Source organism: Glycine max, chromosome 20 (assembly GCF_000004515.6).
Source record: "Glycine max cultivar Williams 82 chromosome 20, Glycine_max_v4.0, whole genome shotgun sequence".
NCBI classification, from domain to species: Eukaryota; Viridiplantae; Streptophyta; class Magnoliopsida; order Fabales; family Fabaceae; genus Glycine; species Glycine max.
In genome coordinates, this window is record NC_038256.2 from 47,105,251 (window position 1) to 47,117,686 (window position 12,436).

The 12,436-nt window shown below is 37.3% G+C and overlaps 2 protein-coding genes across 2 annotated transcripts; both read left to right on the forward strand.

The window, feature by feature from the left end:
- Positions 1-892: 892 nt before the first annotated feature.
- On the forward strand, positions 893-4,037 carry LOC100799929 (P-loop guanosine triphosphatase YjiA). The gene is made up of 10 exons (XM_003556492.5): positions 893-1,231; positions 1,334-1,399; positions 1,507-1,687; positions 1,799-1,995; positions 2,250-2,300; positions 2,400-2,491; positions 2,981-3,108; positions 3,245-3,336; positions 3,483-3,587; positions 3,755-4,037. Exons 1-10 carry the CDS (start codon positions 944-946, stop codon positions 3,890-3,892), a joined length of 1,338 nt encoding a protein of 445 aa, XP_003556540.1. The 5' UTR covers positions 893-943; the 3' UTR covers positions 3,893-4,037.
- Positions 4,038-6,156: 2,119 nt separating this feature from the next.
- LOC100800457 (spliceosome-associated protein 130 A) lies at positions 6,157-11,864 on the forward strand. The gene is made up of 4 exons (XM_003556493.4): positions 6,157-9,544; positions 9,907-10,398; positions 10,645-10,800; positions 11,368-11,864. Exons 1-3 carry the CDS (start codon positions 6,530-6,532, stop codon positions 10,780-10,782), a joined length of 3,645 nt encoding a protein of 1,214 aa, XP_003556541.1. The 5' UTR covers positions 6,157-6,529; the 3' UTR covers positions 10,783-10,800; positions 11,368-11,864.
- Positions 11,865-12,436: the final 572 nt, after the last annotated feature.

Below are 12,436 nucleotides of genomic sequence, written 5' to 3' on the forward strand. Positions count from 1 at the left end.
AGAGAGAAAATGTCACCATTAGTAAATTTTTAAATAATATTGTGAGTGTGATTCGTCTAATTAACTTTTTTAAAGCTTAATTTCTCTCTGAGAGGTTAAGCTTATACAAAAAAGGTCTTAAAAAAGTAAGTAACTTATTTCAATAGAACAAAATTTGAAAACAAACCTAATGTGCAAGCAATGTATGCAACGCCCAAAAGCCTGATTAAATTTATCAGTCACGAAGAATTTGCAGAAAAATAAAGAAGCTGAATTGAACCGATTGGAGAGAAATCCTAACAATTGAAAAGATTAAGAAAAAAGAATAAAACTGTGAAAGAGATAGCAAATGCATGAAATGAAGATATGTTATTGTTAAAATTTAGAGAGAAATCAGAACTTTAGAAAAGTATGGTGATAAAATCTCTGTAGCGTGAGAATTTGGAGAATCAATTTTCGAATTATAGATACATAGTCTCAATCAGATGAGGAAGGTGTGGGATAGAGATGAAGGAGAGGTGAGAAATAAAAAAAGGATACTTTTGAAATTTACAATGTTGAAAATAACTTGGAAGTAGCAACCATGGTTAACACAAGAAATAAGGATGTGTGTTTTTTTAACCAAATAATTCAAGGGTGGATTCAAATCTTAGCTTTGGGGATGAAATAAACTCTGTTGGAAGAAAAACAATTACTATGGTATACTCACGGTTTCTAACAAATATTAATCACTATTTCTTGTAAGGACTATTTGGTATCAATAAATATCATAGTGAAGCAAAATAACAGCTGTGATGTGTGAAGAGTAAAAGGGTAGAAATAGAATGGATTCTGGTTTCGGACATTTAAGCCCGTTGGACAGGCCCAATAGAATCCGATAAAAATATAAATCCAAACCCTGTGAGGTGTAGTTTTGTTCTTGGACTTCATCGATAAACCCTTCCTTCCTACTATCTTCACTACCATGACGTTCACAGCGGAGGTAGCATGCAGCTTCTTCGGCCTCGCTTATCGCAATCGCAAACCCTTCACTCTCTCACTCCAAACCACTCTCCTCCCTCTTCTACGCAGAACAACCACTCACTCCCATTCCCAATCGTTAACATTCCCTCTTAGACCCTCTCGCCGCTTCTCCGTCCCCGCCACCACCACTGCGCCGCCTCAATCCGAGGATTCCGACGTTTCCACCCTCATCCCTCCCGACAATCGTATTCCGGCAACCATCATCACCGGCTTTCTCGGCTCCGGCAAGGTATCCATTTCTATTTCCCCTTTTTTTCTCATTCAAAGATAATTCGCAGTGTCTGAACTCCGAAATGGTTTTCATGTTGCCTTCAATTGATTATCTGACCAGACGACACTGCTGAACCATATTCTCACCGCGGAGCATGGAAAACGAATTGCGGTTATTGAGAACGAGGTATTATATATGTTTTGGAATTCGCGCAATTACGTGGCTATGTGAATTTGAATGTCATTGTTTCGGTCAATGTGTTGCTTAGTGTTTACTGTCTGCATTTTTTGTAGTTTGGTGAAATTGACATAGATGGTTCTTTGGTCGCGGCGAAAGCTGCTGGTGCTGAAGATATTATGATGTTGAACAATGGCTGTCTTTGCTGTACTGTGAGGGGTGATCTTGTTCGAATGATTTCCGAATTAGTCGCTAAGAAGAAAGGAAAATTTGACCATATTGTTATAGAGACTACAGGTAACTGGCAGAGTTTATTCTTGTTTAATATAAGATTTGGTAGACCTCCTTGTTAGTTGTTATGGTCGTGCTTAGTATGACTGACTTGTTCCCATGTTTGTACTTTGACAGGTTTGGCAAATCCAGCACCAATAATCCAGACCTTTTATGCAGAGGAAAACATTTTTAATGAAGTCAAATTGGATGGTGTTGTTACTCTGGTTGACGCAAAGCATGCTGGTTTTCATCTTGATGAGGTTAAGCCAAAAGGTGTGGTCAATGAGGCTGTGGAACAGATTGCGTATGCAGATCGTATAATTGTAAATAAGGTATTCACTGATTTGATCTTGTGGTAGAATGACTTTAGTTCTGCTGCGTAAATGAAACATTTGGATTATTTAAGGCTTGGTAACTAGCCAGCCAACTGATGGATAGATTATTTTTATTGTAGTATGGTCAGCCTTGTCTTTCCATGCATTCAATGTTGACTTATTCATAAAATTCTACATTCCAGTTTATGAAATGAATACTTCCTTTATACCTAAAACAGTAGGCTAATATTCTTTTGTCTATCTTGCACCAGACTGACCTAGTAGGTGAATCAGACATTGCTTCTTTGGTCCAGCGGATAAGGGTTGGTGTCTTTGTCTTCCTATTCTATCTAAGAGTTATTATTTTAATTTTATTTCATTATTTTGAGCTCCATATGAACGTGGCTGTGTTTTTAATTCAGAAAATAAACAGCTTGGCCAACTTAAAGCGGACAGAGTATGGAAAAGTTAACTTGGATTATGTTCTTGGCATTGGGGGCTTTGATTTGGAGAGGTAGTATTTTTGTTTTTGTTTCCTATTTCCTGAATTTGAATTCTTTAAGAAAAAGGCAATCTAACTTTGGGCTTTCCTCTTCTCTGTGCAAGGAGTTTCTTGTTGATCATATACCCCTTTCATATATAAACTGCCCTAATATGTCTTGGTCTTTTATAATGAAATTATCCTCATTTTTGTAGTTGACTGTTTATACTGAAATTATTTTTATCTGTCTACTATTCATAGGCCATAGAAATATATCTTTGAGAACTGTTGGTATTAATTATTGTCCTCTATGGTGACAATGTTCTTAGTAGTAGTACTCACTTTCCTTTACCCTTGTCAAATTTCTTGCTTCAGTGCTTTGTAATCCAATAACCTTACATGGATATTTCAAATTTTCTGCTTCAATAACCTTATATGGATATTTCAAATTTTCTGCTTCAATTATCATTATCTTTCCAAATCTTCATATATAAATTATGGGCTTTCTTGATCTTCTACAAGGATTGAGAATGCCATTAATGATGAAGGTGCAAAAGAAGATCATGACCACAGCCATGACCACGAGCATGAGCACCATGACCATGATCATCACCACCATGACCATGCTCATTCCCATGACCACAAGCATGGTACCTATTATTTTGCCTTGAGTCATAGCTTTTTAAATGCCATTTTGATTTTGTTTGTAGCACTAGTCACAATGCACTGGTTGCTTCTCAATTCATTCTGTCGTTGGCAATAAAAATCATTTTGTTTTGTGTACAGAACACCATGATCACCACTCTCATGATCATAGTCACGATCCTGGTGTTTCATCTGTCAGCATAGTTTGTGAAGGAAGCTTAGACCTTGAGAAGGTTAGACATTGGCGTATGCTTAATGCTAAGTTTATCAATTTCTCTTTACCATTTGGATGCTTCGGGAATGGCTTTTATTCCAGATGTTTATGTACATGTAAAATTTCAATATTGGCATTTGCATACTAAAAGGTTACATTTTTCAGGCTAACATGTGGCTTGGTACCTTGTTGCTGGATCATAGCGAAGACATTTATAGGATGAAGGGACTTCTGTCTGTTCAAGGAATGAATGAAAGATTTGTCTTTCAGGTAAGTCTATATTCCTTTACCATGGGGTTGCCACACGGATCTTTAAAGAATTCCCTAAAAAAATTTCATGTCTCGGCAATTTGTTGTTGTTATTAGCCCACATCAACTCTGACTACCATTGTTTATGTTCAGTTTCGCGGAATTAAACATAGTTTTTTATGTAACAGGGAGTTCATGACATGTTTCAAGGTTCACCTGAAAGGTTGTGGGGGCCAGATGAACCAAGGATAAACAAAATTGTATTCATAGGGAAAAAATTGGATGCTAAGGAATTGGAAAAGGGATTCAAGGCCTGTTTACTATGATACTAAGAAGTTCACTGCAGTGCTTTAATTATCTCTCTTTCGGCCAAATGATACACGTTGAAGATAGAGTGTGCCTATATACCATGTAGAACTCTGTACTACTGACGGATCCAATATTATAGTGAAAAATGTTCCATTTCTAGAATACCTTCAGTCTTTGATGTGGCTTCAAATGTGATTGCATTAGTTTTAACGATTTTTCTTGGTTTTTTCAAACAGTCAAGTGTTGTTTTAAGAGCTTGAACTATGTTAAGAAAATTCAACCGAGAACATCGAACATCGAACATGTACAAATCAAAGGACCCTATACTTTTCGATGTCATGACTATAAAAGTTCCCTTCTAATTATCTAGTCTTCTACTTTTAAACACCATGCAAAATTTCGTACACCAATCAATCATTCACAAGCAAACTAACACTACAGTGAAATTTATGGTGTCGAGTTCATCTGTGGTACGCTGGTCCTCCTTCAGAAGGGTCTCAAGTACAACTTATCCCCTAGCATATCAGTTCCACCAATTACTGCAACTTTGGAGTGTGGTGACACATTCAGCATTGATTTTTATTTTATTTTTAATAATTCTGTACTTTTAGGTACTTCTAAGTTCTAAGATCTGACTAAGATACACATCCAAGAAGAAGAACTTTGTCACTTTTCTCTTTTGTCCTAGATCCTACTCTGTTCATAAACTCAAATGCAGCATAGCCTTTTTTTTAACAAAAAAATGCAGCATAGCCATTCGCACCATAGTTCTCTCCCATGCCCTTCAGTAACGGCAACATATGACTCAAGAACATCAGTCCTGTATGTTTGGTTTAAGTAATGTGAAATACAATAGCTAGTTCATACTCATTAATGGATAATCATTTGTTTAAGATATGGTAGGTTCTCTTTTTTTACTGAATTAAGATATAATATACTAAACACCAAAAAATGAAAATTAAACTAAGTGTAATTTCAGTTTAATATAATATTAAGTTATTAATTAAATTAGCTCCTAAAAAATATAAAATTGTCATCAATTTTTTTTTATATAAAAACTAAAGTAATAAGATAAATATAATTAAAATTTTATTTATATAAGAGATCAATTTAACGGAAAAAAAAAAAAAAAAAAACCTTAATGCCTAACCCTCAACTCACTGAACTTGATTCATTTTTCATTTTCAACTTGGTGTGCCCTAACTCTGGTCTCTATCGCAGTCCCCAAATCGCCATTCCCAATCACCGAAAAACTGAAAAGGTAAATAATTTTCCTGGCATATCTGAAACATTGAGTTGAGGAAATATATTCTGAGCTAACCTACAGTGATATATATTGTAATTGCAAAACAGATTGCACCTGTTTCATCAGAATGTGAAAAATGCATGTTCTCTGGAATAATCTATCAGTAACAATTTTACGTGAACAATTATACGTGCAAGAATCTTGAAGTGTGTCCTAATTCTGAAAATTTTCAAATTGTGATGTGCTACATAGATGCATCCATGAAGAAATTTTTGTGAGTGCCATCAATGTTAGAAGCGACTTTTAACTTAAGTTACCTCTAAGTCAATTATGTCACTTCATTCTAAATTTTTAATAAATTTTATGCATTGTTTCAGTTTTAATGTTTTAGACTTCAGACATTGTACATTATGGTGAAATGTGAATGAATGCTGAGTGTTCTTTTCTTGTTTCCTTCTACTATGGACAGTGAGGATATAGACTAAATGGTTATGTATTTGGCTATTTATTGTGTTGCTAATTCATTATGGATTGAATGGTTTTCACGGAATGCACTTTTGCTTTATGGTGTGTTTGTGATAGAGACAAGAGAAATAATATTAGAGAGAAATTTAATATTTTTTTTATAAAACTCATATCTTTTACCCTCTATTTTAATTTAAAATTTTATCTTTTGTTTTATGTTTTTTATGTCTATCATTCAAATCAAACACCCTTAATTGGTATTTGTGTTGTGTAGGATTGTCCGGTTGGAGAGAATGCAGTTTGTTAGTCTTTAAGGATACAGCTGAAAATTCTTTCCTAACATGGATTAAATTAGGATATTTTAATTTAACTTCATACAAATAACAATAACAAATAATTTAGTTTAAACAATAAAATATAATAAAGTGATAAAACTTATTTATTCTGTATAATGTATGTGTTTTTCAGTTTAGTTTTTAATATTTTATTTGTATCTATCAATTTTTTATTTTAATATCTGACAATAGAGTAATTTTATTAAATAATGCGTGATTAACAGAAAGTAAAGAAAAAACTTTAATATTTCATAATCAACCGAGACAAAATAAAAAATGTTCTAATATAGAAAAATCTCGATAAAATTTTAAATTTTAGAAATACTAAAATATTAGGGAAACAAACTGAATGATAATCAAAATAAAAATTTAGTAGAGAAAAAAAGAAATAAGAAAATTTTAAGAATACTAAAAAAAAAGTACTTTGTCTCATTTAAGCCAAAATAACAGTGAAGAGAGCCAAATGAAAGGAAAGCCCAGGTAGGGTTTTGTTATTCCCGGTCTGCTCACTGACACTGATAACGAGTCTCTCTTCAGTCTTCATTCACCCTCTGTCAGTGAATGTTCAATTGATACAACAAAACCCCAACCTATACCCAACCACCGCCATGTATCTCTACAGTCTTACTCTGCAGCGCCCCACCGGCATCATCTGCGCCATAAACGGCAACTTCTCCGGCGGCAAGAGCCAGGAAATCGTGGTGGCCCGCGGTAAGGTTCTCGATCTCCTCCGCCCCGACGACAATGGTCGGATCCAAACCATTCTCTCCGTCGAAATCTTTGGCGCCATCCGCTCCCTCGCCCAGTTCCGCCTCATGGGCGCCCAGAAGGACTACATCGTCGTCGGCTCCGACTCCGGCCGCATCGTCATCCTTGAATACAACAAGGAGAAGAACGTCTTCGACAAAATCCACCAAGAAACCTTCGGCAAATCCGGTTGCCGCCGAATTGTCCCCGGTCAGTACCTCGCCATCGATCCCAAAGGTAGGGCCGTTATGATTGGCGCCTGCGAGAAGCAGAAACTCGTTTATGTTTTGAATAGGGACACTGCTGCTAGGTTAACCATTTCTTCCCCTTTAGAGGCTCATAAATCCCACACTTTAGTTTACTCAATTTGTGGCGTTGATTGTGGCTTTGAGAACCCTATTTTTGCTGCCATTGAATTGGATTACTCTGAGGCTGACCAGGATTCCACTGGCCTGGCTGCTTCTGAGGCTCAGAAGCATTTGACCTTTTACGAGCTTGATCTTGGCCTTAACCATGTTTCCAGAAAGTGGTCCGAGCAGGTTGATAATGGGGCCAATTTGCTTGTTACTGTTCCTGGAGGTGGTGATGGCCCCAGTGGTGTGCTTGTTTGTGCTGAGAATTTTGTTATTTATAAGAATCAGGCACATCCGGAGGTCAGGGCTGTGATTCCTCGGCGGACCGACTTGCCGGCCGAGCGCGGCGTGCTTATTGTGTCAGCTGCTATGCATAAATTGAAGAACATGTTCTTCTTCCTCCTGCAGACAGAGTATGGGGATATTTTTAAGGTCACCTTGGAGCATAATAATGATCGTGTCTCGGAGTTGAAGATTAAGTATTTTGATACCATTCCTGTTACAGCTTCGATGTGTGTGCTGAAGTCGGGGTTCTTGTTTGCGGCATCGGAGTTTGGGAACCATGCTCTGTATCAGTTTAAGTCTATAGGGGATGAGGATGATGTGGAGGCGTCGTCTGCCACGTTGATGGAAACTGAGCAAGGTTTTCAGCCTGTGTTTTTCCAGCCCAGGAGGCTGAAGAACCTTGTTAGGATTGACCAGGTTGAGAGTTTGATGCCGATAATGGATATGAAGGTCAGTAATCTTTTTGAAGAGGAAACTCCTCAGATTTATACTCTCTGTGGGCGTGGTCCTCGATCCTCTTTGAGGATCCTGAGAACTGGTTTAGCAGTTAGTGAGATGGCCGTGTCCAAGCTTCCTGGTATACCTAGCGCTGTTTGGACTGTGAAGAAGAATGCTATTGATGAGTTTGATGCATACATTGTTGTGTCATTCACAAATGCTACACTTGTGCTTTCCATTGGTGAGACTGTTGAAGAAGTCAGTGACAGTGGGTTTCTTGACACTACACCCTCCCTTGCTGTTTCTTTGATAGGAGATGATTCTCTCATGCAGGTTCACCCAAATGGTATTAGGCATATTAGGGAGGATGGCCGTATTAATGAATGGAGAACTCCTGGAAAGAGGACTATTTCAAAAGTTGGATCAAATAGACTTCAAGTGGTTATTGCACTGAGTGGAGGGGAGCTTATATATTTTGAAGTGGATGTAACTGGTCAGTTGATGGAGGTGGAGAAGCATGAAATGTCTGGGGATGTTGCTTGTTTGGACATTGCTCCAGTGCCTGAAGGCAGACAAAGATCTCGGTTTCTTGCAGTTGGGTCATATGACAAGACCATCCGCATCTTATCGCTTGATCCCGATGATTGTATGCAGGCTCTAAGTGTACAAAGTGTTTCTTCAGCTCCAGAATCTCTTCTTTTTCTCGAAGTTCAAGCATCTGTTGGGGGTGAGGATGGTGCCGATCATCCTGCTAGCCTTTTCTTGAATGCTGGCTTACAGAATGGTGTCATGTTTAGAACTGTGGTGGATATGGTTACAGGTCAGCTTTCTGATTCACGTTCCCGATTCTTGGGATTGAGAGCCCCAAAATTGTTTCCCATTATTGTGAGAGGCAAGCGTGCTATGCTTTGCTTGTCAAGTCGACCTTGGCTTGGTTATATTCACCAAGGACATTTCCTTTTAACGCCCCTGTCATATGAAACCCTTGAATATGCTGCCTCATTTTCATCTGACCAATGTGTGGAAGGTGTAGTTGCTGTTGCTGGTGAGGCCTTGAGGATTTTTACCATTGAAAGATTAGGAGAGACATTTAATGAAACTGTAATTCCATTAAGGTACACACCAAGGAAATTTGTGCTGCAACCCAAACGGAAACTTCTGGTGATGATTGAGAGTGATCAAGGAGCATTAACTGCAGAAGAGCGTGAAGCTGCAAGGAAAGAGTGTTTTGAGTCTGCTCAAGCTGGGGAAAATGGCACTGAAAGTGCAGACCAAATGGAGAATGGTGGTGAGGATGAAGATAAAGATGATCCACTTTCAGATGAGCATTATGGTTATCCAAAAGCTGAATCAGATAAATGGGCTTCCTGCATCAGAGTTCTTGATCCAAGGACAGGAAATACTACTTGTCTTTTGGAGCTTCAGGAAAATGAAGCTGCTTTCAGCATTTGCACCATAAATTTCCATGATAAGGAATACGGAACTCTTTTAGCTGTTGGCACTGCGAAGGGACTGCAATTTTTGCCCAAAAGGACCATAACTGCTGGATTCATTCATATTTATAGGTTCGTAGAGGATGGAAGATCTCTTGAACTTCTTCACAAAACTCAGGTTGAAGGTGTTCCTCTTGCTCTATGTCAATTTCAAGGAAGATTACTTGCAGGGATAGGACCTGTGCTCAGGTTGTATGATTTGGGAAAAAGAAGATTGTTAAGAAAATGTGAGAATAAGCTATTCCCCAACACAATTGTCTCCATTCATGCATATCGCGATCGGATTTATGTTGGTGATGTCCAAGAGGTATGTTTCTATTTTATATCTATACCTGTTGAATATCCAGGTATTTGAGTTGAGCATTCTGGCAATGACTTTTTGTCATGACTTCTGGTAGCATTTGGTTGATATCACGTCACTTTAATATGTCTGTGTCCTGCAAATTTTCATGTTCTAATTTTACTGATTTGGTTTTTATTACAAAATTCAGGGGATTGGAATTGTTCTATTTTGGAAAGACTTGACTGAGGCTTTTCTGTTGTGAATTTATATTTGTTTAATTTTGCAAATATTCAGCATACTATTTTCTCTGATTCAATGTGCTGCTGCTCTACATGTGTTCTTTGAATAAAATCTTCAGCTAACTGTGTTCTTTCCCTTCTCTCCAGTCCTTCCATTATTGCAAGTATAGGCGTGATGAAAACCAACTTTACATATTTGCTGATGATTGTGTTCCAAGGTGGCTTACTGCATCATACCACATAGATTTTGACACCATGGCAGGTGCAGACAAGTTTGGAAATATCTATTTTGTGCGGTTGCCACAGGATGTTTCAGATGAGATAGAAGAAGATCCTACTGGTGGGAGGATCAAGTGGGAGCAGGGAAAGCTGAATGGAGCTCCCAATAAGGTGGAAGAAATTGTACAGTTTCACATTGGTGATGTCGTCACATGCTTGCAAAAGGCTTCTCTTATACCAGGTGGTGGAGAGTGCATTGTATTTGGAACAGTTATGGGAAGTGTTGGGGCATTACATGCCTTTACTTCACGAGATGATGTTGATTTCTTTTCTCATTTGGAGATGCATATGAGGCAGGATCACCCACCTTTGTGTGGAAGAGACCACATGGCATATAGATCTGCCTATTTTCCTGTTAAGGTATACCTAGTCAATATTATGTTGTTTGTTCTTTCTATTCAGTTATTGGAAAGCATTATTTGCTATCTATATGATAAGAGCATCTTCCCTGTTATATTTTCGTTGCTGTTTTCTGACAAGCGCCTTTTATCTTCTGTCTGTGATAAAATAACCTTGACATATTAGATTGTTCTTTTTATTTATTGTGTTTTTTAGCCATAGCTTTAAATTTTGATCATTTTCTGAGAGTTCTGCATTATTGTGTAGGATGTTATTGATGGGGATCTATGCGAGCAATACCCAACATTGCCAATGGATTTGCAGAGAAAAATTGCCGATGAATTGGACAGAACCCCTGGAGAGATACTGAAGAAACTTGAGGAAGTGCGAAATAAGATTATTTAAGAAATGGTAGCCTGAGAGGTATGATTCCCTATTTCTGTTTATTTTTTATTCTACTGTTTTCATTATAGAAGGATTATTATAAGCAATACTTGAGATGTAATTCTATGTCTAAAAGAACTTCGATAACAAATATTACATACCAACAGATAATATGCATAAATATGGGGAAGGGGAAAATCCTTTGCTTGTCCAATATTTGTATGGTCTGATATTTTCAATGCAGTTGCAAAACATGGTATAAATCAAATGGGTGGTTTACCCTTTTCTCCCCTTTAAGAGTGGATCTGGAATTATAGGGTAGATAAGGAGAAAGAGAAACCTTCACTTAGTAGTTAGTAGTATTTAGTTGATAAAAGGGGAAGATGTTCTTTAGATTAAAATCTATGTAGCAGCAAATGCTGCTCTGCTTAAGATTTAAATAGATCATCACTGTTCCACTTAAACTACTGCCATCTGTTGCTATGTAGGTCCCGAGATGATGACAGTGATAGTTAGTTAATCTTGAATAAATTTGTAGTTGCTTTACTGTTATTGGGAATTTTGATTTGATGAATGTTTTATACTGTGTTTTGGTTTTGTGTGCAGGTCATAGTGGAAATGTGCTTTTCTGGTAGGTCATTTGCCCACAGTTAGGTCACTACTAACAAAGTGAAGCAAGCTTGTGTATCTCATTCATACGGGAACGGTGATTTCTTGTCCTATTGAAACGGGGTGAAGGACCGGACGGTGACTTTGTACTCTATTGAAGTGAAACCCATAAGCCTCAGTTGGTAATTTACGTTGTAATTACTAATAGTAGCAATTAACTGTTATCACGCGTTGTAGATGTGATAACATGCTCCATCTCTCTTCTACGACTCTCCCACTCAGCATCCTGTCTTGTACTCAATGAAATGTTTGATTTAACTTGATTTGAAATTTATAGTCTAGAATATCACCGTTTAACTACCATTTTAACGAAACCTAGGTTAGGTTCTAGTTCTACTGAGTTATCGTAGAGCAGTTTTTCAAAATTTAACACATGTAGTATACCCTATCAAAATACATCAACATTATGCATGAAAGAGTTGTTTGAGGCTAAATATTTATTTTATTGTTGTGCAAATGTAATGTTAACCGATAGATGATTCGGGTTTTGGTACTGAATTTGTGGTACCTGCTTTTTCCACGGTTTGTTATTGATTGCGACTACTGTTGAAATGAGTCTAGAAGCAGACTTTTCCTTTTCTGATTAGCTAATTCCTACAGTTAACACTATCATTTTTTAATTTCCATTTTGTTTAAGATCTGCAAAAGTAACTGAAAGGTGCACGTCTTGGAATGATTTCTTGCTGATAAGGGTTACGAAAAATTCATGCGATCCCTTATAATACCTGCTTGACCTTAATTGAATAATTTGGTATTCAACCCTGCCCTGTTTGGCGCAGACAGAAAAACGGAAAGGCGAGTTCTCCAAGTGACGACTCAAGCAGAGAATGTACCTTATGTACGGTCATGTGTTATCTGGGAAAATTATTGTGTGGCTTCTATTATGATCATGGTCAATCCTTACGTAAAACACAGTCGAGTTTTTTTTACTATAAAATAAAAAAACTTGGTTGTGTTGGAGAAATTGACTAGGAATATAAATGTGGTAGTCTTGAATCATACAACA

Excerpts from the sequence above, each read along its gene's own strand:
- LOC100799929 (XM_003556492.5), top strand. The coding sequence starts at position 944 with ATGACGTTCACAGCGGAGGTAGCATGCAGCTTCTTCGGCCTCGCTTAT. Across the intron at positions 2,301-2,399 it reads CTTTGGTCCAGCGGATAAGG|AAAATAAACAGCTTGGCCAA; the intron begins GTTGGTGTCTTT and ends TTTTTAATTCAG. Across the intron at positions 3,588-3,754 it reads ATGAAAGATTTGTCTTTCAG|GGAGTTCATGACATGTTTCA; the intron begins GTAAGTCTATAT and ends TTTATGTAACAG.
- LOC100800457 (XM_003556493.4), top strand. The coding sequence starts at position 6,530 with ATGTATCTCTACAGTCTTACTCTGCAGCGCCCCACCGGCATCATCTGC. Across the intron at positions 9,545-9,906 it reads ATGTTGGTGATGTCCAAGAG|TCCTTCCATTATTGCAAGTA; the intron begins GTATGTTTCTAT and ends CCTTCTCTCCAG. Across the intron at positions 10,399-10,644 it reads CTGCCTATTTTCCTGTTAAG|GATGTTATTGATGGGGATCT; the intron begins GTATACCTAGTC and ends ATTATTGTGTAG.